This window comes from Siphateles boraxobius, unplaced genomic scaffold (genome assembly GCF_051911475.1).
Source record: "Siphateles boraxobius isolate OS27281-9 unplaced genomic scaffold, OSU_SipBor_1 68, whole genome shotgun sequence".
NCBI lineage: Eukaryota > Metazoa > Chordata > Actinopteri > Cypriniformes > Leuciscidae > Siphateles > Siphateles boraxobius.
Window position 1 is genome coordinate 13614053 of NW_027509195.1, and position 27211 is coordinate 13641263.

The 27211-nt window shown below is 41.8% G+C and overlaps 1 protein-coding gene across 2 annotated transcripts in view; it reads left to right on the plus strand.

The window, feature by feature from the left end:
• Positions 1-15360, plus strand: part of LOC143723014 (neural-cadherin) — a 121235-nt gene extending 105875 nt beyond the window's left edge. The window contains exons 19-35 of one of the 2 annotated variants that reach the window (XM_077214959.1): positions 189-282; positions 2406-2590; positions 3248-3483; positions 4400-4677; positions 4807-5021; positions 6826-6953; positions 7268-7395; positions 8055-8178; positions 9175-9355; positions 10052-10218; positions 10356-10620; positions 11621-11801; positions 11878-12131; positions 13235-13392; positions 14387-15000; positions 15090-15244; positions 15313-15360. In XM_077214959.1, the coding sequence (XP_077071074.1) occupies positions 189-282; positions 2406-2590; positions 3248-3483; positions 4400-4677; positions 4807-5021; positions 6826-6953; positions 7268-7395; positions 8055-8178; positions 9175-9355; positions 10052-10218; positions 10356-10620; positions 11621-11801; positions 11878-12131; positions 13235-13392; positions 14387-14848 (3056 nt within the window). In that variant the 3' untranslated portion in view covers positions 14849-15000; positions 15090-15244; positions 15313-15360. Of the gene's footprint in view, positions 1-188; positions 283-2405; positions 2591-3247; positions 3484-4399; positions 4678-4806; positions 5022-6825; positions 6954-7267; positions 7396-8054; positions 8179-9174; positions 9356-10051; positions 10219-10355; positions 10621-11620; positions 11802-11877; positions 12132-13234; positions 13393-14386; positions 15245-15312 lie in introns of both variants that reach the window. The other variant, XM_077214958.1, reaches the window with a different exon arrangement.
• The last annotated feature ends 11851 nt before the right edge of the window (positions 15361-27211 follow it).

Below are 27211 nucleotides of genomic sequence, written 5' to 3' on the forward strand. Positions count from 1 at the left end.
ATAGCATTGCATCCCCCCCACTGTGCTGTTTAAGTGGGTCCATATGTGCCAATGAGATGCTCTGCTTTTTGCTTATCTCTTTAAAGATATGTCTTCTCCACCCACCCACACACGCGCACATCGCCCCAGGTATCGCACAGCCTAGATGGAGGTAGCTTGTCTCTAACCTCATTATGTATTTTCCCCAGGTACACTCCCCACGACGGTACTTGGACAGGTTCAATCCCCTGACCTTGATGATTGGAGCGAGAAGGTTTACAAGTTTGAAGGCAAACCCCCCAGGTGCTTTGATCTTCTATTGAAGTTTGATTCAAACTCTACTGTGTCAAGTGACACTTACAGGAGAAGAAAAAAAGAACAAAAGTGAGGGAAGATAAAGGATGAGAGCGTGCAGAGCACGGCATATTAGCTTACTGACATCTCGCTTGTCACTCGCCTTTTTAATTTCAAAATTCACTCTGAAGTGATACACAGATTCTGGCCTAGTAACTGATAAGAAAGATTACGTTGGCTTGAGGTTCTCTCTAATGAGCTGCATCTATATGATGGTCTTTGTCCAAACCAGACTCTGTGCTTAAGCCAGCAATGGCACCTTCAAGCAAAGCGATTATGCTAACACTCCAGAACCAATGCCAGCTCAATCAGTTTAGTCTTGAGTTCAATCACAGTCTATTTCAAGTTCCATCCAGAGCTGTGCCTGACGGTGTGTTGTGGTGGATCTGCTCTCATTAATTTGGATAATTAACACATTAATACATTAGCAGTTTGGTGCTTGCTAGTGTGACACATCTCTTGGCACCGAGAGCGTAGCTTCAATCCAAGCAGTTTTTCATGTGCTTACTTGACAGTTAAGTACCTAATTTGGCACCGGAGCTGAAGGTTACCATCGAGGTGGAACTCTATTCCTGTTATATGAACATGATTGAAATTAATTTGAGCTGTGACTACTGTGAGTTTAGCGACCTTGCTTCACAATGTCTGAAGTTACAAGTCCAAGCAGAGCGTCACTGCAAACAGCATATTAAGAGCGATAAACCAGTGTTGTTTAATAGATGTGTCACTTTCATTTTGTGTCCTTGTCCTCGTAGTACACACTACAAGACAAGCTCATCACTCACACAAGCCTGTAGATGCAAATGCAACAATAACAGTAGAATTTGTTTGAAATCTGGTTCCATGAGATAGCAGTGAGCAGCAGACAATGGCATTGCAAGTCTGCAATCATCAAAATATATATTTCCCATATATTTAATTAAAAATAAATACACCCTTATAACAAGATACATTTATTTGAGAAGCTTTATAGAAGATTTCAGAACATATATCTTGGATTTTAAGTTGGGTTTTCATATATAGGTAATACCATTTGGGTTTGTGCTTGTTTTTGAAAGAAACTCTTCAAGTTCATGTATCAAAATAAGGTAAAACAGTAATATTGTGAAATATTATTACAATTTAAAATAGCTGTTTTCTATTTTAATGTATTTTAAAATTGAATTTATTCCTGGGATGCAAAGCTGAATTTTCAGCAGCATTACTCCAGTCTTTAGTGTCACATGATCTTTCAGAAATCAATCTAATATGCTGATTTGGTACTGATTATATTTTTAAGCATAAATCTAACACAATTTAGTGATGGTTTATGCTTAAAAAACAGGGACAAAATGCACAGGGCGACACTTCAGAATGCAGAGCAGGGATAACACAACTGTGACCTAGACAGAGAAAAGGCGTATCCATACTAAGAGAGAGAGAGAGAAAGAGAGATTGGTGCTGCCCAGCTGTTCTTGGAATCTCTTATCCAGAGCAGCAGAGGTGTCCCTCCCTGTCATGGTCATCACATCTGGAGACGAAGACAGGAGTTGACATAAGTGCTTTCACTGATATACACACTGCCATTAATAATACAGCTTGAGTCACCTTACAACATTGGTGCTGCTCTCTCATGTGTGATGATCCAAGAATGAACCTTGAAATGAATCTCCAGTTACTGTACAGATACTTTCATTCTGGTTTGTCAAGGCTCAAAGAAATAGTTCACCCAAAAATGGAAATTCTGACACCATTTTCTTACCCTCATGTTGTTCCAAACCCAAATGCTGCTCTTTTACTTAAGATAAAGTGAAGGAGGACGAATGCTGTCAAGCTCCAAAATGACAAAAATGCACCAAATCCTCAAAGTATCATAACAGTGGTCAATATATCCTGTGCACTATATTTCAACTCCTATAAATTCATAAAGATAGCTTTGTGTTAAGAACAGACCAGAAATTATTCTAAACATCTTAATTTTACGACATGAGTAAATTATGCATTTGAAATATTTAAAGGTAGTAAATCAAAATTATCAACACACTAGTCGAATCTTGAGCCATACATTAATTCTTGTCCTTTTTCCCACACAGGCAGTTCAGCCTGAACCAGAACAGCGGTCAGCTGAGCATCCAGGAGGGCACAGCAGCTGGATTCTACAGCCTGCAGGTGAGGGTGGCAGATAAGAGCTGGCCCGACGTCACCTCATCGGCCGATGTCACGGTGATGGATCTGGAGGAGGAGGCGCTGAGGAATGCTGGGTCCATCAGACTGGCCAGTGAGTGACACTTCCTTTCAAGGAAACTGAAATCTTAATATAGACCAGCTCATTTTTGTTCAATTAATTATTAAAACATATGTATGCATGTATAAGTGTTATGCTTAACATGAAAAATTGCATTTTCCATGATTGCTTGAAATAAAACATACTCTAAGTTCTACAGTAACTTCTCAAGTGTAAAATAAACTAAGCAGAAAAAAGTGCATGTTCTTCAATTGTTAAATCAATAAAAATGCATTTGAATCCCTGTATCCCATTAGAAAAAGTGGCTGTTTTTTAAAGACCATTTCGTTTGACCTTAAAAGTTTGTGCATCACATTTCAATGCAGATTTTGTAGACCTGTCACAATGTGATAAAGGCTGATTTTGATGAATGAAAATAATGCAATCGGCAGCCCGTGAGTAAGTGCTCTTACTCATTTCACATGCAAAGAGCCCCTTTGCTTTGAAATCTTAAAGGGACAGGGTAAAAAAACGTCCTACAAAATAGGGAAAGAAATTGTGGAAAACGTTTTAAGCAAAGCAACTATATTTTTTGCTCCAGGAAACATTTTAATTTGGAAAAAAAACTAAATATTAAACCCACGTTAATAAATGTATTTGAGTTTTAAATTGTTGGTAAATTCTTTGTATGTGTGTGTTTGTTATGCATAGACCTGACTGCAAATGAGTTTTTCCGAGCATCAACCAATGAGGAGAGCCGATACATGCGTTTCCACCGCCTCTTGTCTGAGCTCTTCCAGACTGATAAGGAGAATGTTGATGTCTTCAGCCTGGCTAGTGGCAGCCAGCCAGCTCAGCATCACCTCAGCGTGTGGTTTGCCGCCCATGGCTCTCCATACTACAAGCCGGAGAAGCTCCACGGCTACGTGTCCATGCACAAAGCTAAGGTGACAAAGACGAGCGCACAAAAACTCACACTTTCACACCAATCCACGTCTCCTGTGTTTTTCACATAGGCACAGACATGGAGTCTATGAAGCCGTTCACATTAACACACGTGCAACACCTGCACACAGAGACACACTTTGCAATGGGGCAATGAATATTTCATTTCCATGTAAGGTATGAGATGGTGGGCTGTCGCTTTGGGACTGGGAGGCAAGCAAGGATGCTGGGAGGGAGGGATGGAGGGATAGAAAGAACATGTTGCTCTCCAGTCTATAAATCAGGTGTAGAGTGGCCGCTCTTCACACCCCAGCATGGTGCTAAAGCTCTCACCGAGATGATGTTGATGCACTACACAGGAAGCTGCTCTGTCATTTTTAAAGCCGCTGCTAAGGGATGTGATGGACTGCCCTTGAGACCGACCCCTGTCATTCCAGAACAAACACACTCACGCTAATAAACGTGCACAAGCACAAAAGAAAAAAATAATTGTGGTAAATCACTTGTCCTGTATTATTCTTGTTTTAAATCTCTTCACCAAAGATGAATATTTATTATACTTTTTTTTTTAGTAGAATGACCAAGCTCCTTTTTTTCTCCAAACAACTAAAATGAATAAAGAGAAACAAAAGTACAAATGGAAGAACAAAAAAATAAAATAATCAATAATTAAAATTAAATAAAAGTTTTTTATTTATTTATTTATTTAATTAAAAGATAAAAGTTAATTTCTTTATTTAGTTATAGTAATATTGGGTAACAAACATGTTTCAAATTATTGTGTACTTTTTCTTATGTTGGTGACCCATAAAAGCTCATAAATAATAATTTTACAAACATATCAATTAACAAATATTGTAAAAAGTAAATTAATTGTGGAATTATGGAATTCAAGTAAGATTTGTACTTCTCTTTCAGTTGGAGTCCGCCCTGGGTTTGTCCATTCTACAGGTGGGGGTGGACGAGTGCGCCTATGCAGCCTGCGGTCAGACAGGTGGCTGCTCTAGCAGGGTGACATTCAGTGACACCTCTAAAACACTGAACAATGGGAACGTCTCTTTGGTGTCTGTCTCAGCCAAAGCAAGCGCTCAGTGTGGCTGCATCGCTCGAGAGGCCGTTCACCTGCACTGCTCCTCGTACTCACAAAACCCTTGCCTGAACGGAGGCACCTGTGTGGATAGTGAACTAGGCTACAGGTAAAACAGTCTAGCATTCTACCACTCAAGTCTTGTTAATAACTGCTTTTTTTCTATTTGATAGAATAAACATTGTTTATTCATATAATCCCATGGCAGTTTCACATTTGGTCTACTGCTCTGTTGCAGGTGTAAATGTCCCCCTATGTTTGATGGGCCAGAATGTCAGCAAACCAAACACAGTTTCCTCGGCAATGGCTATGCTTGGTTCCCTCCCATAAGGCCTTGCTTCCAGAGCCACATCTCTCTAGAGTTCATTACAGAGGCAGCCAATGCCCTGCTGTTCTACAATGGCCCAATAGGAACACCTCAGCCTAGAGAAAAAGAGGACTTTATTGCTCTGGGTATGTAAGGCAAATTGTCACGTTTCACTGTTTATTGTACAGGTGTTACTTTAGAATATAAAGTGTAATTTAAGTATTATTTATGTACTATTATAGTATTTATTATTATTTTGAATTATCTTTTATTTGCATTTTCAGAGGTTTTTTTAATATTTCTGGATAGCTTTAATTTATTTTTATTTCAGTTTTTAGGTAATTTTGGTACTTATATAATTTAGTTATCAAAGTAACATTTCTCCAACATTTTTTTTTCATCTAATATATATATTTTATTTTATTTCAGCTTTATTTCAATTCCTAGACTAAAATAATTTATTTTAATATACATTAACAATAACATACACATCGTTTTCCAAATGGCTGGAAAAATTACTTGAAATCTGTTCAGACTAAAACCACATATGTAAACATGAATTTTTTTTGTTTTTTTAAACTGAACAAAACATTCAAAAATAATCTCAATAATGGGAAAAAAACATTCATAGTACCATTGTGATTTAATATTCTCTTGTTACCACTGCATGAGATTCATTTCATCTACCAATTAGCTGGGTGACTAAAATCGGTTAATGGCAACAAGCACAATCTGAAGTGAGCCATTAATGATAGATGTTTGTAAATGTGTGTGGTCAGCAGTGGTGAGAGTGGGGTTTGGGTCAGCAATGATCTTGACACCAGGCCACCGGTGAAGGTCACATGTTCAGATTCTGTGCCACCTGTCCAATACTGTATTATGCAACTGGTCGTATGATTTCAGGAAACGACCCTCCTGTGGCCTTGCATAAGCTTACATCATCAGTTTGGTACATGTTTTTATTGAACTGGGGCCAAAACCCTCCACTGCAGTGACAGCAATTTCAAACTAACCACAAATTGATTACGAATAAGCATTTTTTACTGCTGGGGGTCAAAACTAATCTGAGGGGGCATTAAAACCGCATTAGATTTTCATGTCACATGTACTGGTGTCATATGCTTCCCTGTGATGAGTTTGAAAACTTGTTAAAGGTAACGTTTGTCATTTTTACACAACTAGTGGCACCAAATAGCCTGGGGTCAAAACGATGGGATCGTTTTGCCTATATTAAGGGCCAAAAATCATGCTTATAAAATTAACAAGCTGCATGTTTGAGGTGTCATTCATGTCCGTTGCACAAACAAGACGAGTTACCCAAGTTTTCTGGCCCAGAACTGCCCTTTTGTGGTGTAAATGTGTGGAATGGTTCCAGATTTCCCTGTCAGTGGAAATGCTTCTTCGGTGATCTACCATAATTTTACACTACTGAGCTGAAGTTTGGGGTCAGTAAAGATTTTTGAGTCTTTTATATAGTCTTTTATTTAGCAAGGATCCCTTAAATTGATCAAAAGTGAGAGTAAAGATTTCTATATTGTTAAAAAAAAATATATCTATTTCAAATAAACGCTATTTTTGAACTTTCTTTTCATCAATGAATCCTGAAATAAATGTGCCACGGTTTCCACAAAAATTTTAGGTATTTTATAACAGAATGATTTCTTAAGGATCACAGGAGACTGAAGCAAAGGCTGCTGAAAATTTAGCTTTGCCGTCACAGAGATAAATGACTTTTTAAAATATATCAAAATAGAAAATAGTTATTTCAAATTGTAACAATATTTCATAATATTGCTGTTTTTACTGCCTTTTGATTAAATAAATTCAGCCTTGGTGAGCACAAGAGATTTGGAGAGAATAAAAATCATACCGTCCCCAAACATTTAAACAGACTCATGTCAATATTCCGTGTCTTGTAATGAAATTCCATTATTCTGTTACATTCAATAGAGCTGAAAAATGGAGTTCCTATGCTGAGTTTGAATCATGGCTCTGGGACTCTGACACTGCAGCTGCCCGCAAGAGCAACTGTCATGGACCGCCGCTGGCATCACCTCGACATCATCAGCGATGGCAAGGTATAAGCATAGATTGAAAATTTACACGACCAGAATGGAACACTGGGCAGTTGCTATTCCCAGAGGAATATTTGTTTTACTTCATAATGTTCTCAACCTCACCTCAATTTCATTGAGATGTGAAGCTGTCAGAGAGTCCAGATCATCACGTAGTTCTGAGGTTCTCATTGGGTTAAGAAGATTGTGAGCTTTATCGCCCTCTGGGATCTGGGTCTAAAATATTCCATTATAAAACGTGACCTCTCTTGCACTCAGATGTGGTGTAACACTTTGCCTTGTTGTAAAATCATTCGAGTGTGGATGTTTTTGTGTAGACTGTACAGATGATTCTGGACTACTGCTCTGGTGCCATGGTGAATGAGGTGGAAGGCCTGGGAGTAGAGATGTCTGAGACTGATCAGTCGGTGTGCAAGGCCTCCGGAGAGACGCCAGGCAGTGAAAGGTAAAAACATGATGCTATAAATACATTTGATCTTAATACATCGATTAGTTCGAGGAAAAACCCTGGTGAAAAGATCAGCTTAGACCATTTGAATTCTGGTTCATAATTGCTAAATTTGTTAAAAGCCAAGTTTATTAAAGAACCCATGAAATGAAAACGTCTGAGGTTACGTATGTAACCCAGTTCCCTGAGAAGGGAACGATACACTGAGTCACGTTGCCACACTTTGGGCATGCCTTTGCGGCTTCCTTCGGACAATTAATATCTAAGGGATTCCGGGATATAGGTGCCCTTTTATGGTATTGCTATGCTACATCACCTGATCTCACATCTGCTTATCAAGATTGGCATGTTTTCACACGTGCTTCAGACACTGGTCACGCAGAATTGATCCCATGGCTTCAACATCTTGACGCAGCGTCAAATTCCATTCGAAAAGCAAGTTTTGTGGATTTTTGATCAGAGTGTCATGGCCTCATATTTTAAACCTGTCTATATGCTTGTGTCTTTTCCAGGTCAACAGACCAAAAATAATGTTAACTTATCTTTCACTCAGGAATATACAAATATTTGTCAAATAAATGCTATCTAGAATACCAGCTGCCTCTGACTAGCGATAGCAAGTTAAATTAAATGCACATATGTTCTTTTCTCTTCAGGTTTTTGGACATCTACCAGCCTCTCCAGTTGGGTGGGGTTAAAGAGACACACTCACCCCGTAAATTACACCCCAATTACAAAGGATTTGTGGGATGTATGAGGAACCTTGTGGTGGACAGTCAGGTAAAACTAGTGAAAATGTGATTATTTTTCTAGATGCTGCTTTGCTTATAGTATAGTATAGTATAGTATAGTATAGTATAGTATAGTATAGTATAGTATGTATAGCTTAGCTTTCTGGAGGGAGTCTTGGCTTAAGCAAAATATAACTTAACAAAACAACAAACAACAAAAAAGATTGCATCCTAGTTTGCATACTTGCACTACGCAATAAATGTTTGTACTTCACTGGAAATGGGAAAGTACAGTTATGCAGTGCTTGCAATTGCCTTCGTAAGCATTTAGCTAAAACCATTACCTTAAAATACATTTATATTTAAAATGAGATGCCTCCTTAACTACCGTGGAAGGGTCATCCTCACATTCATCTGCATTTTTCCTCAAGTGAAATAGTTCAAAAATGTATTATTACAAACTCCTTTTCTTTCATTAATCAAGTGACTGGGAAATACTACCCAAAAACCCACGTAGAAATGCACACTCCAAAAAAGAAAGTTGGGCATGTTTGGCTTTCTATTTTTTGGTAGATCTGGTATGCACCAATACTATTTGGATGGATAATTTGTAAATTAGAACAGTGTAGATATTTCTATTTTAAAAATCATTCCAGAATGCTATGTTTTTCTATTATTGACAGTTGGCCTTCATTCATAAAACAAACAATATGAATTCTGCTGCAAATCATTTGTAAAAAGCACTTTTTGTCACATATGCACCACTGTATGTAAATTAGCACCGAAATTCATTATACTCATGTTTTGTGAATGAAGCTTTATGTTTTAATGAGTATATTTGGATTCTGTCAGTGTTAAAAAAAAATCTTTTCATGGCTGAAATTCCGACCGAATGTGTTTCGGGTTCCAATCCACAATCTTTTGTTTGGTCGGAACAGACGTTCACCTGAGCCACTTTCTGACAGCGAGTCGATACGGATCAATGAGGTTCAGCATTGTGCTGACTCAGGCCTATCTGTGTTTACGTGTGTCTTTTTTCTTTCAGGTGTACGACCTCAGCAGTCCAGCAGAGAGCGAGAACAGTGCCCCAGGATGTGCCCTAACGGATGGTGTGTGTCTGACTGCTGGAGGACCCTCCTGTGGGGTTCATGGGAAATGCTTGGGGGAATGGGGCTCCTTCAGCTGTGATTGCCATCCTGGATACAGTGGGCACAAGTGTGACAAAGGCAAGCCAACACAATATGTATCACTTCATGGGCTATATTTGATGACAGTGACTGTTATCATATACAACAATAATAATACAATAATACCATACTCATATAAAGTAATGTGCAGCAAGACATTTCATTGACCCAAAATCCTTGAAACTATCATTCAAAAGTTTGGGGTAGGTAAAAAGAATTATGTTTTTGAAAGAAGTCCCTAGTGCTCACCATTAGTCACCAAGGCTGTATTTTTTTTATCAAAAATACAGTCAAAACAGTAATGTTGTGAAACAGTCTTACAATTTAAAATAACTCCTTTCTATTTTAATATATTTTAAATTTAACTTATTCCTGTGATGTCAAAGTTGGATATTCAGCATCATTACACCAGTCTTCGGTGTCACATGATCCTTCAGAAATAATTTTAATATGCTGATTTACTTCTCAAGAAACATTTCTCATTATCATCAATGTTAAATTTTTTTTGTAGAAACCATGATACATTTTGTTTCGAGGATACTTAGAATGTTCAAAATAACCACATTTATTTGAAAAAGAAATATTTTGTAACATTATAAATGTTTAACTGTTACTTTAATTAATCCTTGTTGAATAAAAGTATTAATTTAAAGAAAATCTTACTGACCCCCAAATTAGCTCCATTTTAAACATCAAATATCTTTCTGATTTCTACTATGTTTGTGTACGTTATAGCACTTCCTGAGTGGTCATTTGAGAAGGACAGTGTGTTGAGGTACCAACTGAGAGGGTTAGGAAGTCCACGCAGGACCCAAGCTCACCTCCTGCTGAGAACACGCTCTTCCATGGGCAATCTGCTCAGCATGGCTTCACGGGACTCCAGTGAGTTCATTATCCTGGAGGTGAGTGATACACACCAATGCAGTAACATCTAATGCAATAACATTCTTTTAAAGCATCTCTTAAGTGACCGAATACTTTTTGGGGTGGGTGAATATGTCTTAAAACTGTAATGCTATGTCATCTTTTTGTCTCTCAGATAGTAGATGGCTACCTCACTGTTCGTGCTAACCTTGGGGACAGCACTCACCATCTCAAACTAACAGGCCAGCGTGTGAACCACGGCCAGTGGGTCTTGGTCAGCCTTAATCGCCATGACAACATCTTTACCCTGCGACTGGAGCAGGGCGGGGGTTCACGAGAGGTCACGGGAGTCCTGGGTCAGAAGAAGGAAATAGTAGTTCACCCCTCCGGTGTGTTTCTGGGAAACAGTGCCACTCCGAACATGCAGGGAGACTTTCAGGGTGGGTTTTCTCTTCCCTTTCTTCCTCATTGCTGTCATTCAAACCAATAAATTTCTCTATTTTGCTTTGTTTACCTCTGATGAGAATGAATTTGTTTTCTTCTTCAGAGGTTTTTATCATTCATGCTTTTTATAATTAAAGCTTTATACTCGACTACTTTCTGGAATGCTTGATTCTGATTGGTCAGTCTCAGCATTCTGTGGTCAAATATTTTTTAATATTATTTTTTCTGTGCAATATATATTATAAATACACTACTGTTCAAATGTTTTGGATCAGTAAGATTTTTGTTTAAGAAATTAGTTTCAGCAAGGACACATTCAATTGAAGAGACAATAAATACATTTATAATGTTACACAATATTTCTTTTTAAAATAAATGCTTTTATTATTCATCCAAAAATCTTGGGGGGAAAAATTATCACAGATTCCACCAAAAAAAAATTCAACATTGACAATAAGAAATGTTTCATGAGCACCAAATCAGCATACTAAAAGGATCATGTGACACTGAAGACTGAATTAATTTAGTATTACAGGAATCAATTAAATTTTTATATATATTAAAATAGAAAACAGTAATTTTAAATGGTAAAAAATCTCATATTACGGTTTTACTGAATTTTGCTGAAATAAAGGCAGCCTTGGTGAGCATAAAAGACTTCTTACTCTTAGTTTATTCTTAAAACTATAAAAGATATCTTACTGACCCCACACTTTCGAAAGGTAGTCTAAACTATAATATAGTATTTTGATATATATCTTATATGTACAATATTTTAGATTTATTTGGTCAGTAACTGTGTAATGAGTGAGATAATTCAGTCATGCAGTCATAATTGCAATCTAAAGGCAATCAGGACCCCAATTCAAAATTACAGTCATTATATAGTCCAAGAGAAAAAAAATAGTGCACCTATATATAAATACTTAAAATGAATAGTAACGAATATAAAACGTAGCTATATTAAAAGAAGTTACCCTGTTTTTTTCCGTACAGGCTGTATGCGTGATGTAAGGCTGAACGGTCACTCTCTGCCACTGGATGGTCAGGGCACAGAGTTCAGTACTGTACTGGAGCGGCATGGAGTCGTGCCCGGCTGCCACTCTGACGCCTGCAGTGCCAAACCCTGCCTGAGTCCACTGTTCTGCACAGACCTGTGGAGGAAACACGAGTGCAGGTGAACACTCTCTCTCACGCGCTTTAAACTGTCAAACTCCTCTTTCTTTATTTCAACGTCCACTCTCTCTCTCCAGGTGTCCATCCAATCAGGTTGCAGTGGTGGATGAGGTCACAGGTCTTTTGCATTGCGCCCCCTCCCCCTGCGGCCCCACCACATGTCGTAACGGTGGCACCTGCCTGGCTCACTCCACCAAGAGCTACCAGTGCCGCTGTACAGAGGGCTTCAGGGGCCAATGGTGTGAGATCGGCCAAATCAAAGCCCTTCGTCTCGCCCCACTCAGTCCGAGCTCCATCCTAGCCATCAGCATGTGTCTGCTCGTCTTTTTCGGTAACTATCAGGATATCCTCACACACACCCATATATTGTCATAATGTGTTGCGGTGAAGTGTCCGTTATCATTGTGGAACCATGATGTGACCCGCTCAGTTTATGTCAGCGCATTAAGAACTCTGTCAATAGAGAGCTAACAAACGGGTAAAAATTACGAGGCAGGCCAGGCGTGTGCGTGTGCGTGTGTGTGTGTGTGTGTGTGTGTGTGTGTGTGTGTGTGTGTGTGTGTGTGTGTGTGTGTGTGTGCGTGCACGCCTCAGACAGGTACAACAACGACGTGATGACAGGCTGGCAGTGCCCTCCAGGCCTCTCTGCCAGCTCTGACACCCCATCAGACACATCGCAAGCACACGCACAAATCCTTTTTTTTTTTTAACCATTACCGCATGCAGGCAGGAAGAAATCACTCATCAACTGATGCAAAAATGTGATGGGATTGGTTAGGCTTCAAAGAAATTTGGCAGAAAATGGTTGGTTATTTTCAGATTGATCTGCCTTCAATTGAAAAGAGGAATCTTACCTTCCGTGAACTGGCTAGATGGCATGAGCTGGTGAGAGCTGAAGCCTGCAGTCAAACTTTTGCACTTTGCAGAAGTCAACATGAAATCAAAACTGACCCTGTTTAGTTCAATACACATTTTTAGTCTTATTGAGATTGATTTAAATAAGGTACCCATTTTTTTAAAAGATAAAAAATCTTTCGTCAAAATGTGATAACGTGCTCTGCCTCTGAATCAAAAAAGTGGGAACCAAAATCCAATTTAAACCTGTGAAAGACATAATTGAAATATAATTTATTGATTTGAAATGTTTCATATTAAATTATATGATCATTCCAAAGTTTGGGTTCAGTACTTTTTTTTAATGCTTTTGAAACACATCTCTTATGCTCACCATGTCTGTGTTTATTTGATCAAAAGTACAGTAAAACAGTTATATTATGAAATAATGTTACAATATAAAACAGAAAAAAATCTGTTATTATATATTTTAAATAATATCATATATAATATATATTTACTATATAATAATAATAAATAATATTTTTTAATAACTGGATACATCATTCTTGTTTTAATCTCTCTCTCTACCCTCTGCAGCCGTGCTCGTGGCAGTGACCGTATGGAATCAGAAGGGCAGTCGGAATAAGTTCCGCAAGCGAGGTGTGTACCACATCCCAGCGGAGCACGAGAGCTGGGAGGACATCCGGGAGAACATCCTCAACTACAACGAGGAGGGAGGAGGAGAGCAGGACCAGGTATTCCATTAACACAGGCCAGCCGGGGGGAAGTATTGATTTACTTTCAGTTAAACTCAGGTCAGGGGAATGACCTCCATCAGCATCAACACTGCAATGGCATCCTTTAAAATGGTTTAATTAGAGAGTGGCATCCAGTTCCATCTGTGAAATAAAATACCAAGTCTTAACTGACAGTCCGTTTAAATAATGAGATGTTATATGTTGTTACATACAGAAAAATCACACACAGTATACATACTGCATACTGCTATATATATATAATGTATATGTATGCGTGTGTGTGTGTGTGTGTGTGTGTGTGTGTGTGTGTGTGTGTGTGTGTGTGTGTGTGTGTGTGTGTGTGTGTGTGTGTGTGTGTGTGTGTGTGTGTGTGTGTGTGTGTATATATTAGTATGCTATTCCGAACTTAGCAAATGTTTCTTGATCAACATTCTTTGCTGTTCCTGAAACCGCATTCCTAACAGCCAATATTATACAACAAAATGTTTAAATTATCTTGCTTGTTTAAGTGGCATTGAGCATAGTGGCTCTAGAAATGAACAATGAGATATATGAGAAAAGATACCCGTTTATATACACTACCGTTAAAAATTTTGGGTCAGCAAAAAAAATGTTTTTATTTTATTTAGCAAGGACACTTTAAGTTAAGGCTTTTTACATTGTTTAAAATAGCTGTATTTCAAATAAATGCTTTTCTTTTGAACTTTCTATTCGTCAAAGAATCTTACACAGCACAACCATTTTCAACATTGATTGTAATGAGAAAGATTTCTTGAGCAGCAAATCCTCATATTAGAATGATTTCTGAAGGATCATGTGGCACTGAAGACTGGAGTTATGATGCTTTTCCATCACAGGAATTAATTACATTATAAAATATATTAAAATAAAGTACAATATAATAAATATATTGAAATTCTAATGATATTTTACAATATTACTGTTTTTACTAAATTTTTTGAAATCTCATTCTATTGCGTTTTTCCAACAGAATGCCTATGACATCACTGAGCTGAAGAGGCCGCTGTGTTCCAGCTTGTCCCAGTCCTCCTCCTGCACCACCGCCCCCCTCATCAAGTCGTCCCAGGGCTCTCAGGAGGAGGTCCACCCCTGTGGAAACATCACCAACGGAGCCACCCTTCCCTACCACCACAACGCCAGCTGCGGCGGTCACTGCGCCATGGACTTCAAGAGCTACGTGTCGCGTATCATCTGGGAGGCCGACAACGACAGCCTGGCGTTCCCCATGGACACCTACCACGTGTACTGCATCGAGGGAACGGGCTCCTGCGCGGGCAGCCTCAGCTCTCTGGGGTCCGCCATCTCAGAGGAGGGCTTCAGCTACGACTCCCTGCAGCGCTGGGGCTCCAAGTTCCAAGGCCTGAGCGAGCTTTACCGCAGACCCGAGCTGGCCATCCCCTACATGGACACGATGCAAAGCCAGGAACAGTGACAGTAATCGGACAACCCGAACACTTCAAGCCCAGCTTTTGTTTCTGTGTTAGTGTTTTATAGCCTTTATATTGTTCCAGTTTGAACGCTACAAACAACTTGTCCTAAGAAATGGTTTCTGTTTATTTGTGATGCAGTCACACAGCTTTAAGGGTGAGGAGCATCTGCGGTTGGAGGACAGATTCGTTTTATTTATTGAGTGATTTATTAAATGTACCGTATTTATTTTTTTGCTCTGATAGGGAACAAAGCCAGTGAATCATCAGGACTTCACCATGATGAACATGGTATGCGGTCACATCCAGTGTCACAACTAAGGGGAATTGTAGCGAACACACGTGACTAATGCTGCGTTCAATTTTTTAGCTTTATTTCTGTCATATTTTCATCTTAGAAGGTTGTGAAGGACTTTTAATTTGCCAAAATGTGAATACACACCACCGCTCAAAGTTTAGGGTCGGTAAGATTTTTTTAATGGTTTTGAATGAAGTCTCACCAAGGTCGCATTTTTTTAAAATTAAAAATACAGTAATATTGTGAAATTTTATTACAATTTAAAATAACTATTTTAACATTTTAACGTATTTTAATATGTGATTTATTCCTGTGATGGAAAAGATTAGTTTTCAGGATTTTTTCATGAAAAGTTAATTTTTAATATATATATATATATATATATATATATATATATAGAGAGAGAGAGAGAGAGAGAGAGAGAGAGAGAGAGAGAGAGAGAGAGAGAGGGAGAGAGAAAATTCTGTTCTGTTAATTTGCATCAATTGAATGCATTCTTGCTGAATAAAAGTATTCATTTCTTTCAAAAAAAAAAAAAATTTACCGACCCAAAACCTTCACTTGAACAGGGTTCATGGTACTGGAAATATAGGAATTTCAAACATTTTCATGTCTGGAAAATAAAATAAAAACTTTGAATAATAAGAAAAAGGTTATAATTAACTAAAATAAATAATATAATTAAAAATAAAGTTATCATAAATTACTAGAAAAGTAATAGAAAGAGAGAACAGAACAAGGCTATTTGGTCAGAAGAAACCAAATATATCCCACATCCGCCTTTGAATGGAGCGCAGCAGTTTTACTGATCAGGGCGTTATGTTTTAAAAATCTGCACTTGACCAAAACATTCTTGTTTTAATGGACCCAGCTGCACTTTTGATGGACGCCCACTTCTGAATTTTAACTCTGAAACATAAATTTGCCAAAAGAGGGTCATGAAGACACCAAAAGACTTCATAGGTGACGGATGTGCCAATGAATCACAAATCCACTCACGCGTAGAGTGCATAAGTTACATTACTTTCGGTCAGTGGCGGCATAAATCTGCTTTCTGCCATGAATATTCATTGCGTAGGTTTGATCTGTCTTTGTCTTTTTCATATGAGAGACGTAGTGTGTGATGCCAATCATTTCTGATGCTGGTGTGCTGAAAAGTGGCAACACTATCGTCTGTCATAACACCAGATGAATGTATTGTGTACTGAGTAGCCGAGTCGAGACTCCACTGTGTCCAAGTCTGTTTTAATAGTTCAAATGTGGCCAGACGCAGCGCAAATACAATCACTAAAAGCTTATAAATATTTTCAATTGCAATATACTTAACAAGGATCTGTATAGTTCTATTTTTATTGCTGTGAAAATTGCAGTCTGCTAAAATGTGCAGGCTGCATTTTGTAAGAACAATGAGCCATAAGATTGGTTAATCAGTTAGGTTAGCCCTATAATAAATGCTTAGCAAAACCTATACAGAGACATAAATTGAGTTGAATCTCACACATGATCCTTTACAATAAAAGGACAGTGGCCAAGGCAACGTCACTTCATGCCTCCTGTAAAACATCTAACAAGAGCATGAGGTCATTGCCACAATGGCTTATAGTTGACTTGAAATGTTCCTTTCAGATCATCACAGACCAGTGCTGCTCATTGTACCATGTAAATAATGTACATACAGAAATACTTTTTCTAGGGACTTAACTTTTTCCTTTTTGTATATGAATTTTAATAAATGAAATGTTTTCCTTGAGACATTATGAGAGAGTGGTTATTTTCCAACATGTCACGCCTCAATGTCAGTGATAATCTTGTGTTGTTGTACTGCCACCCTGTGGTGACTCACAGTAATAACAGGCTGATTGGTTTTAATCTATTATTTGCCGTTGCCTTGTAATCTCTATTAATGTCTGCATGTTCTCACCTATGTTCCTCGACAGTTTTCCTCCCTGTGGCACAATGATATAATTTCCCCACTTTGTCACGAATATTTGTCTATACACGAGCCTACATTATGGCCACTCAATAGGTGAAGCAAATTTCACTGATTATCTCCTAACATTTCACATGCAAGGTCTGGGTAGATTAGATGGTAAGCAAACAATATTTTTTTTTTGTAGAAAACATGTTGCATGAAAAATGGGCAGGAGTAAACACCTGAGCAACTTAGACAAAGGCCTAATTGTTATGGCAAGGCGACTGGGTCAATGTATCTCTGAAACGGCCAGTAAGGACTAGGCTTGTGTGTTACTCCCGATCAGCAGTGCTGAGAATTTACCAACCGTGATCCAAAGAGGGACAAACCACACACCAGTGACATGCTGTTGGACGTAAGGTTGCCATCTGTCCCGTATTAGCCGGGACCAATTAACGGCTCTGGTCGGGACAATCCCGTATGACATCCCGTATATTGGGCCTAATTTATTTGTCCCGTAGGCCTACGTCACCTCCCTTGTCCTGTTTATTGACTGATCTAACCACTTAGCCTACTGATACAACAGCAACACGACAACGGTCATCATCCATTCACAGCACACCCTCATGCGCATCAGACCATACGAATAATAAACTCTAAATTGAGAATGAATCGTTCTTTTGGGATAAATCATTGTTTGACATGCGAACAGAATCCTCTGCTGTCTGGTCGCTCCCGGTTCGATCCGGACTCGCACTAAAAGCAAATCTCTTTCACTCCGGGTTTTGATTTCGGCTTATCAGTTTTGGCGAATTCAAACAACGTGATTATTGTTCATGAGTCCAAAATCCAGCCACGTAAGAAAACATGAAATCTACCTGAGGGAATAATATGGTGCGATTTGCTGCTCAAGAAACATTTCTGATTAGTAGGCCTATTACTGTAATGTTTTTTTAAAAAAAACAAGAGTCCGGATTCTTTGATGAATAGAAATTTCAACGGAGATTTATCTGAAATAAAAACCTTTTGTAACATTAAAAATGTCTTTACTGTCACTTTTGATTCATTTAATGTATCTTTGCTGAATAAATGTAGGCTATTACCTTCTAAAATGCTCAGTCTGCGTTTTATAAGAACAATGAGCCATAAGATTGGTTTATCAATTGACTTAGCCCTATAAATGCTCAGCAAAATCTCTACAGAGACATAAATTGAGGTGAATCTCACACGTGATTCTTTACAATAAAAGGACAATGGCCAAGGCAACGTCACTTCATGCCTGTAAACCATCTAACAAGATCGAATGGGGTCATTGCCACAATGGCTTATAGTTGACTTGAAATGTTCCTTTCAGCCCATCTGTTGAATAATCTGAATAAATGTAGGCTGTTATGTTCTTTAATTTCTTTGAAAAAATTTTTTGGAATCTATACTGACCCCAAACTTTTGAACTGTTGTGTAACCTATAATGATTAACTAAAATCTAAAAAGCTAAAAAGCTTTCAATTTCAAATAAATGCTATTATTTTGAACGATGGTTAGTGTGTAATGTGACTTTTTTTTGTATGACATTAAAATTCGTAATTGTACATTAAATAGGTTAAGCCAGGGCCGGCGATTGCTATAGTAGGCTATAGCCTATAGGCGAGCTGGGCGATTGCCTAGGGTTAACCGTTAACGTTACTTTACGTTCGGCAAGTGCTCAGCTCCTGGCGCGTTTATCAAAAATTAAGCGGTCTAAACCCACTGATGCACAGGGACGAAAACGGATGAAGGAAGAAGATAAAAAGAAAGCCCAGTATAGAGGTAAGTCTTCTCATCTCAGCCATTAAGGTTCAAACGAAATAAATGTACTTAGTATTGTGCATCACGTAATATTGGACATTCCCTTTCGAGAGGTCTCTCCTATTGCGTAAGTAGCTTACGCTATGGGAAAACTCCTTTTCTCGAGAATATTGAAGTCTTTATGTAAAACGCATTGCAGCTGCACAGCAGACGGCAATGAGCGAAGGAGCTCGGTCATTGGCTGTGCGAACTTGCTCGAACCAATGACGGGGCGATTCTGAATGCGCGACCAATGAGCCCGCCGCGCGTCAGAGCCCGCCAAGATGGGCGTGGCCAAGAGCTATAGATTGGTCGCCCCGTGATGAGAGTTCTTTAGATTTAATCTCCTTCAGCGAACACCTTCTTCGCTGGATCCTCTGGATTATTGAAAGCCTTCGCCGCCGTGGAAAAGCATACCAGCGGGATTGCTACGAGGACGTCGGCATCTTCAGCTGCCTTCGAACGCCATCCTACTGAGCCATCCGACGTGCTGCACGCAAGTATTTTACATCTGTTCGCCCCGCGACATTTGTAAAAGACCAATTTTCCAAGGCTTTGTTTCAAATGCCTTCCTGCGCGTCGTGCAGAGACCCTCTGCGGGTCTCTCCGCACTGCGGGCTCGCTTGCCGCTTTCGCCGCGAGCGAGCCCATCGCCGCCACCCCTCTGTTTGAGCCACGCGTTAAGAAAAAGCGCCGCTCACAGAGGTTCCTGAACCAGGAAGCCAGTCTCCGCGTGCTTCACTGCCGCTCTTGTCTTCCCCACCGCCGGTTCAGTTCACTCAGCCGGACCCACACCCCTCTAGCAGAGCGGTGGGCCTTGTGACTTTCGGCGCGTCCGAGGACGACAGGGGGGGGTAGATGACACCTTGTCTATCGACGCCGCATCGGACGACTGGCCGGGCTCCGCTTTCGACCCCGCCCCGTCGACGCTAACTAACACGAGTGGGGGCTCCACCATGGATACATAGATTGTCCGCATCCTCTCAAAGGCCGTGGAGGACCTCGGGCTCGATTGGTCTTCTCCCGAAGAACCAACCCGAAGCTGACTGGACGAGTGGTTTCTGCAGGGGCGCCAGCAGGCCCCTCGGCAAAGGCCTTCTCATTTCTTCCCGGAAGTTCATGACGAACTCACCAAGTCATGGAAAGCCCCCCACTCTGCGCGTCTGAAGCCTTTTTTTTCTTCGTCACTCTCCTCTGTGGACGGCGCGAAGGAAAGAGGCTACGAGGGAACGCCGCCCCTCGAGGAGGCCGTGGCCAATCATCTCTGCCCGCCCTCCACCACCGGATGGAAAGCCAAGGCTTCCCACCCCTCGAAGCCCTGCCGCACTAGTTCGGCTCTCGCTGGTCGCGCCTACGCCGCCGCCGGCCAAGCTGCGTCAGCGCTTCACTCAATGGCGGTACTTCAAGTGTTCCAAGCCAAGCTTCTCCGCTCCCTGGACGAGTCTGGCCCCAAACCCGAAGTCTTCAAGGACCTACGCAGCGCGACTGACATAGCCCTGCGCGCCATGGCTAATTTGACTGTTCTCGAGCGCCATCTGTGGCTGACTCTGACGGAGATGAAGGACGCGGATAAGGCCCCGTTTCTCGACGCACCTATCTCCGCCAGCGGGCTGTTTGAACCGGCGGTTAAAGGTTTCGCCGAACGCTTCACTGAGGCCCAGAACGCTTCACAAGCTATGCGCCATTTCCTGCCTAAACGCTCCAGCTCATCGCAGAGCAGACAGAGGCCGCCACAGCCGCAGCGGGCTAGAGCAGCCCCCAACGCCTCTCAGCCCGCGCCTCAGACTGACGCTCGACGCCGCTCGCGCTCCCACAACCGCAAGCCGCCTACTTAGCGACGGGGTCCTCGGCCCAAGATTGTGCTGAACCCTGAGCCTCGAAAGCCTTCCTAGCCACAGGAATGAGAAGAGAGAGTGCGTGTCTCGCAAAAGCCGGACCACTCTCTCTGCAAAATCTCAAACATTACCCAGTCCCCTTACAGGCGGCTGGAAATGTCCATACAGCAGTCAATGGGCCAGTCACAGAGCTCGCTCACCTGCAAACAAGCGCCGTTTTTACGGCGACACACAGAAAACACAAAAAGAGTCTTTTTCTGCCTGTGTCACTAAGGGTTCACATGTCCACAAAGTGTGCATTCCCAGATACTGTCAAAACATTGCCAAATTCATTCCCAGCTCAGGCTGCACGCCCCATGAATGTAGATCACGTGTCTACGGTCATGTACGCACCACTACACACAAGCACTGTTCACACAGTTATGAATTCATCCCCAGTAAAAGCGGGAAACATTATAAAAGTGTGCCTACCACTGTCTATGCACCCCCACTTATAAACACTGTCCCTACGGTGTCAAACACAGCCCCAGCTCAGGCTGCGAGTTTTAAAGACATAGCGCGCGCTGTTGTAATCACACACGCGCCCATTCACTCAGCTGCTCAGCGCGCGCCCGCGCCTCTGAGAGCTGCGAGCTCAGCCGATTCGCTGGCCGGGTCCCTACGTCACAGCGGCCCGCCCTAGCCTGTATTCAGCCCATATCTGTACACGCAGCGGCATGGGAAAACATTCCAGATATGCCGAAATGGGTGTTGAATATAATAAAGCACAGATACTCGCTCCAGTTCGCTCGCAGACCACCACGTTTTACGACTGTGGTCGAGACGAAAGTGAGAAAGGAGTGTTCGCATGTTCACCGCCATCCTTTTTCGGGACGAGAAAAGGGCGCTGTGGAAACTGTTCCCCCCTCTATGAGCGGGGCAGGTTTTTACAGTCGCTATTTTCTCGTCCCGAAAAAGGATGGCGGTCTCCGCCCCATCCTAGATCACAGACACCTGAACAAAGCACTAATGATTCGCTCGTTCAGAATGTTAACAACCAAACATATCCTCGCGCAAGTACGCCCAGGAGATTGGTTTCTCTCAGTGGATCTGAAAGATACTTACTTTCACATTCCAATAGCACCTCATCACAGGCCTTTTCTGAGATTAGCTTTCAAGGGACAGTCTTACCAGTACACAGTACTTCCGTTCGGCCTGTCCCTGGCTCCCCGTACATTCACGAAATGTATGGATGCAGCACTTTCCCCCTTGAGATGAAGGGGAGTGCGAATACTGAATTATCTCGACGATTGGCTGGTCCTAGCACAATCAGAGAGTCAGTTAATAACACACAGATCTTGGATTATCAGCCATTTAGAATGCCTGGATCAATTTTGGAAAAAGTATACTATCTCCCAGCCAGAAGATTTCTTTCCTGGGAATAGTTCTAGACTCTATGCAGATGACAGCTTGTCTCTCATTAGAGCGCGCGCTCACCATTCGGCGCCTTGCAACATCATTCAGGGCGGGTTTCAGAGGATGCTAGGTCTCATGGCCTCAGCATCGGCCGTACTCCAGTTAGGGTTGTTGCATATGCGTCCTCTCCAACGGTGGCTCAAGAGCCGCGTCCCGGCTCACGCGTGGCGTTCGGGCCACCTTTTAATCAGAGCGAACCACGGCTGTATAAAAGCCCTGACGCACTGGAAAGCCGCCGACTGGTACCAGTCAGGCGTGAGTCTGGGTGTGAACAGAAGGAGAAAGATGATCACAACAGATGCCTCCAAAATAGGTTGGGGAGCCCTTTACGAGGGCAGGCCTGACTCCGGCTTTTGGTCAAACCCGGAGAAGCGCCTACACATAAACTGCCTGGAGATGAAAGCGGTCGCTTTGGCTCTCAGAGCCCTGCTTCCACATCTAAAAAACGAACACGTCCTGGTCCGAACGGACAACATGACGGTAAGGTTGTACATAAATCGCCAGGGTGGACTCAGGTCGAGCTCCATGCATTCAATGGCCAGGAGACTCATCTTATGGTCCCAGCACAACTTGCGCTCGCTGAGAGCAGCGCATATGCCAGGCGCGCTGAACCAAGGGGCAGACATGCTATCCAGAGACAAGATTCTCCCAGGAGAATGGGCTCTCAACCCGCTGACGATTCAGTGGTTATGGAAAATCTTTGGCGAGGCGGAGGTCGACCTCTTCGCCTCCAAGCAGAATGCACACTGCTCTCTTTTCTTCACGGAAAGCACGGACGCGCTCACCCAGAGCTGGCCGAGCCGCCCCTTATATGCTTTTCCCCTAATCGCGATGCTGCCACAGGTCATCAGTCGGGTCAGAGAGGAGAAAAACGCAGTGCTCCTGATAGCCCCACTCTGGAAGAACCAAACAGCGTTTCCAGAATTGCTGCAAATGCAATCTGCACCACGGCCGATTCCACTGAGGCCAGACCTCCTCAGTCAGGCCAGCGGGATGATATTTCATCCCCGCCCCGATCTGTGGGCACTTCATGCATGGCCCCTCAACGGGTTCCCAGGAACCTCACGAGTGGAGCGCTAAAAACCATCGCTGAGGCGCGGGCGCCCTTATATGCCCAGAAATGGAAAGTGTTCAGTGACTGGTGTAACGCCAAGGGCCTGAACCCTGAAACATGCGAGATTACGAACGTACTCGCTTTTCTACAAGGGCTTCTGGAGGCGGGCCGCACCCCCTCCACGCTCAAAGTATATGTGGCGGACATCACAGCGTCACACGACCCGGTGATGGAACGTCCATTGGGAAGAAACGACCTAATTATTCGTTTCCTAAGGGGCGCTAGGAGGATGAACCCTTCACGCCCCCCCTCAGTGCCGATCTGGGACCTAGCTACTGTCCTATACGCTCTTAAAGTGCCCCCGTTCGAACCACTCTGAACCGTGCACCTTAAGCAGCTCTTGCTCAAAACTGCGCTCTTGCTGGCACTCGCCTCGATCAAGAGAGTGGGCGACCTGCACGCGCTTTCGACAAGCGCTGCCTGCTTGGAATTCGGACCTAACGACTGCAGGGTCGTCCTTAGGCCAAAACATGGGTATATTCCTAAAGTGCTCACCACTCCCTTCAGAGCACGGGTTATCTCCCTAACTGCGCTATCGTCACCAGCAGACGAAAACTACGCTAATCTACTCTGCCCCGTTAGGGCTCCCAGAGTGTATTTGGAGCGTTCTGCCTTATTCCGACAGACAGAACAACTGTTTGTATGCTTTGGCGGCCGTACGAAATGTTCCGCCGTTTCAAAGCAGAGAATCTCTCACTGGATAGTTGAAGCTATAGCGCTGGCTTATGAAGCCAAGGGACTTCAATGCCCCTCGGGAGTCAAAGCACACTCCACCAGGAGAGTGGCTTCTTCCTGGGCATGGTCGAGCGGGATACCGATCGAGGATATTTGTGCGGCGGCAGGCTGGGCCTCACCGTCCACATTTATCAGGTTTTACAACCCACAGGTCCCGACATTGCATTCCAATGTACTATCAGCATGATGCTAGTAGAACTATGAGTTCGTATCTAGATTATGTATGTGCTTGTGTCACACTGAGCGCCTTCTAGCCGCTCTATACTTTTTCCCACTTATAAAGCTCGCCTCTGCCGGCTAGTTGGATGATAACTTTGCTTTTCAGCTCAGGCACCTGCCTCTGGCTATCATAAGGCGAAGTTCAGCACGCACGGCGTTTTGCATGGTGTTCCCATAGCGTTAGCTACTTACGCAATAGGAGAGACCTCTCGAAAGGGAAAGACTAGTCGTTTTAACCTAAAGAACTCTCATGACGGGGCGCCCAATATATAGCTCTTGGCCACGCCCATCTTGGCGGGCTCTGACGCGCGCGGGCGCGAGGCGCGCTCATTGGTCGCGCATTCAGAATCGCCCCGTCATTGGTTCGAGCAAGTTGCCGCAGCACAGCCAATGACCGAGCTCCTTCGCTCATTGCTGTCTGCTGTGCAGCTGCAATGCGTTTTACATAAAGACTTCAATATTCTCGAGAAAAGGAGTTTTCCCATAGCGTAAGCTACTTACGCAAAACTCGTTCCCTCCTCTCAGGGAACCGAGGTTACGTTAGTAACCGAGTCGTTATTGCTGTCACGCTATCACTAGCTAGCTTACTTTGCTAGTTTGCTACGTATTACTAGCAAACGTAACTTCACTGATGATAACCTACATGGATGTAAATGTAAAAAAAACAGTATCTGGATAACCTGCATGCTAGTTATGAAAAGTACAGTTGCTCTCTACATTCATTATAAATGCATAAGTTCTGTTTAGTGAGTTCACAATTAGCAGGTGTATATACACACAGTAACCATATGGTGATAGTGGTGCTGTTCACCCTTCTGTACAGTTCCCCTCCAGGAAAAACTCAATCTCACCTAGGGCAACCAAAGGGCTAGAGCCTTAACCCTGGCCCAGGGTTAAGCAAGGTATAGGTGTAGCGTAGACACAGACCAATCAGAGTGCCCATGATGACCCCTGTCCACTGTTGAAAACACCTACATGGGCACACGGGCGTCTGAACTGGACCTTTGAGCAGTGGAAGAAGGTTGTCTGGTTCGATGAGTACTGGGAAACCCTGGGTCTGGCAATTCATGTGGATGTAAATTTGACATGTGCCACCTACATAAAGATTGTTGCAGACCAGGTACACCACTTTGTGATAATGGGTATTGCCTGATGGCGGTGGACTCTTTCAGCAGCATAATGCTCCCTGCCACATTGCACACATTGTCCAGGAATGATTTGAGGAACATGATGAAGAGTTCAAGGTGTGGATCTGATTGAACATGTGGGATGTACCTGATGAACAAATCTAATCCATTGCTGCTCCACCGTGAACATGCCAGATCCCACAGGACACTTTCAGGGTGTAGAATGCAAGACCAACAGCATATTTGGCAGGTATTCATAATGTTTTGGCTCATAAGTGTATTTCTCCTTGTTTGTTTTGCATTTTGGAGTTAAGTCACTATACTGGGTGTGTCATGAGGCAAAAAAACATCCTCTCACTTTGAACTGCTTTTTGCAAAGTTCTTAAGTTTAAATATTTGCATGAACATAATTAACAACTGAGACATGAAATGAACATCAAAATTAGCAGTCAGTATTTGGTGTGGCCAGCAGTGGCTTTAAGTATACTAGTGCATATATATATATATATATATATATATATATATATATATATATATATATATATATATATATAAATATTTTTACTTTTTTATTTTATTATTTGCTGGTCCATCTGTCTGAAAGTTCTCCAAGCCACCATAATGCAGTGGTATGTGGGACACCCATCATTAAAAGTAAAAGCATGTGTTTGGAGTGGGTTCTTTGTCTCAGAGGGTCTTGCAGGGGGTTGGGAGTTCAGGGGTAGTACGCTTAATAAGGAGGGGACAGTCGTTCCCCAGAACTACACAATAACTCACACAACAGAGGCATTGTAAGGAAAGTCCCACATGTCTGGCAAACACCTCTATATAGAGACCAGCTGACCACTGCAATAACATTTATCAAATGAGTGTAATATGTAACAACTTAGCAAGAGACCAATGCCTTATCCAACTTTAACAATAAGAAAAACTCCTTATCATAAAACTGAACGTCTCCTGCTAAAACTTTGAACTGTAACAGTTTCCTGTTAAAGATGATCCACACATTGTATATCAGGAGTTTGTCTTTATCGTCTTTCCTCTAAAGTTAATCTGGAGGTGAAAACAGCAACAACTCCAGTGGCTTTTTAGGGGACTCAGACGTCACAACAGCACCTCAACGCCCTCATTAGGACAGTTTGCAAGTCAAATTTGTTTGTCTTAGTGCTCTTCCTTTGTCACTCCACCAAAAGGTACATCAGCTCCCCCATGCCATGATACTCACATGCCCCAGTGAAGAGGTGACAAAATGGCTTCATGTTAGATCAGGTAGAAATGTTTTACATTTCTGTGGGTAAAAATATTAAATTCTCAGTATATGTAAAACATTTATCTTTAAATTTAGACACTTAAGGACCACCTAAAATGTATTAATTCACTGCAATATATAATATCACACCATATGGCAATCATTTAAAAACAGTAATTACAAATTTTCATTTATTTTCAGATATTTTATCTAATTCAATTGAATGTTTGGTTAAATGTGGCATAAGCATAAAATGAATGCTTATACTGTATATAGAAGGGCCATGAACCCTTTCTGGTATATGTTTGGCTCTTTATTTTTTATGTGTATATAGGCTATATATTTATAGACTAGGATCAGTAAAATAGTAATTTCAAATAAATGCTGCTTGTTTGAACTTCCCATTCATCAAAGAATCCTGAAAACAAAATGAATAATGATTTCCACCTAAATATTAAGCCTATATTACTAAACTGCTTTCAACAAGAAACCTTTCTTGAGCAGCAAATCAGCATATTAGATTGATTTCTGAAGGATCATGTGACTTAAGACTGGAGTAATGGTTTTTAATAATGCAATTTTTTTTTAATTCACCCACCA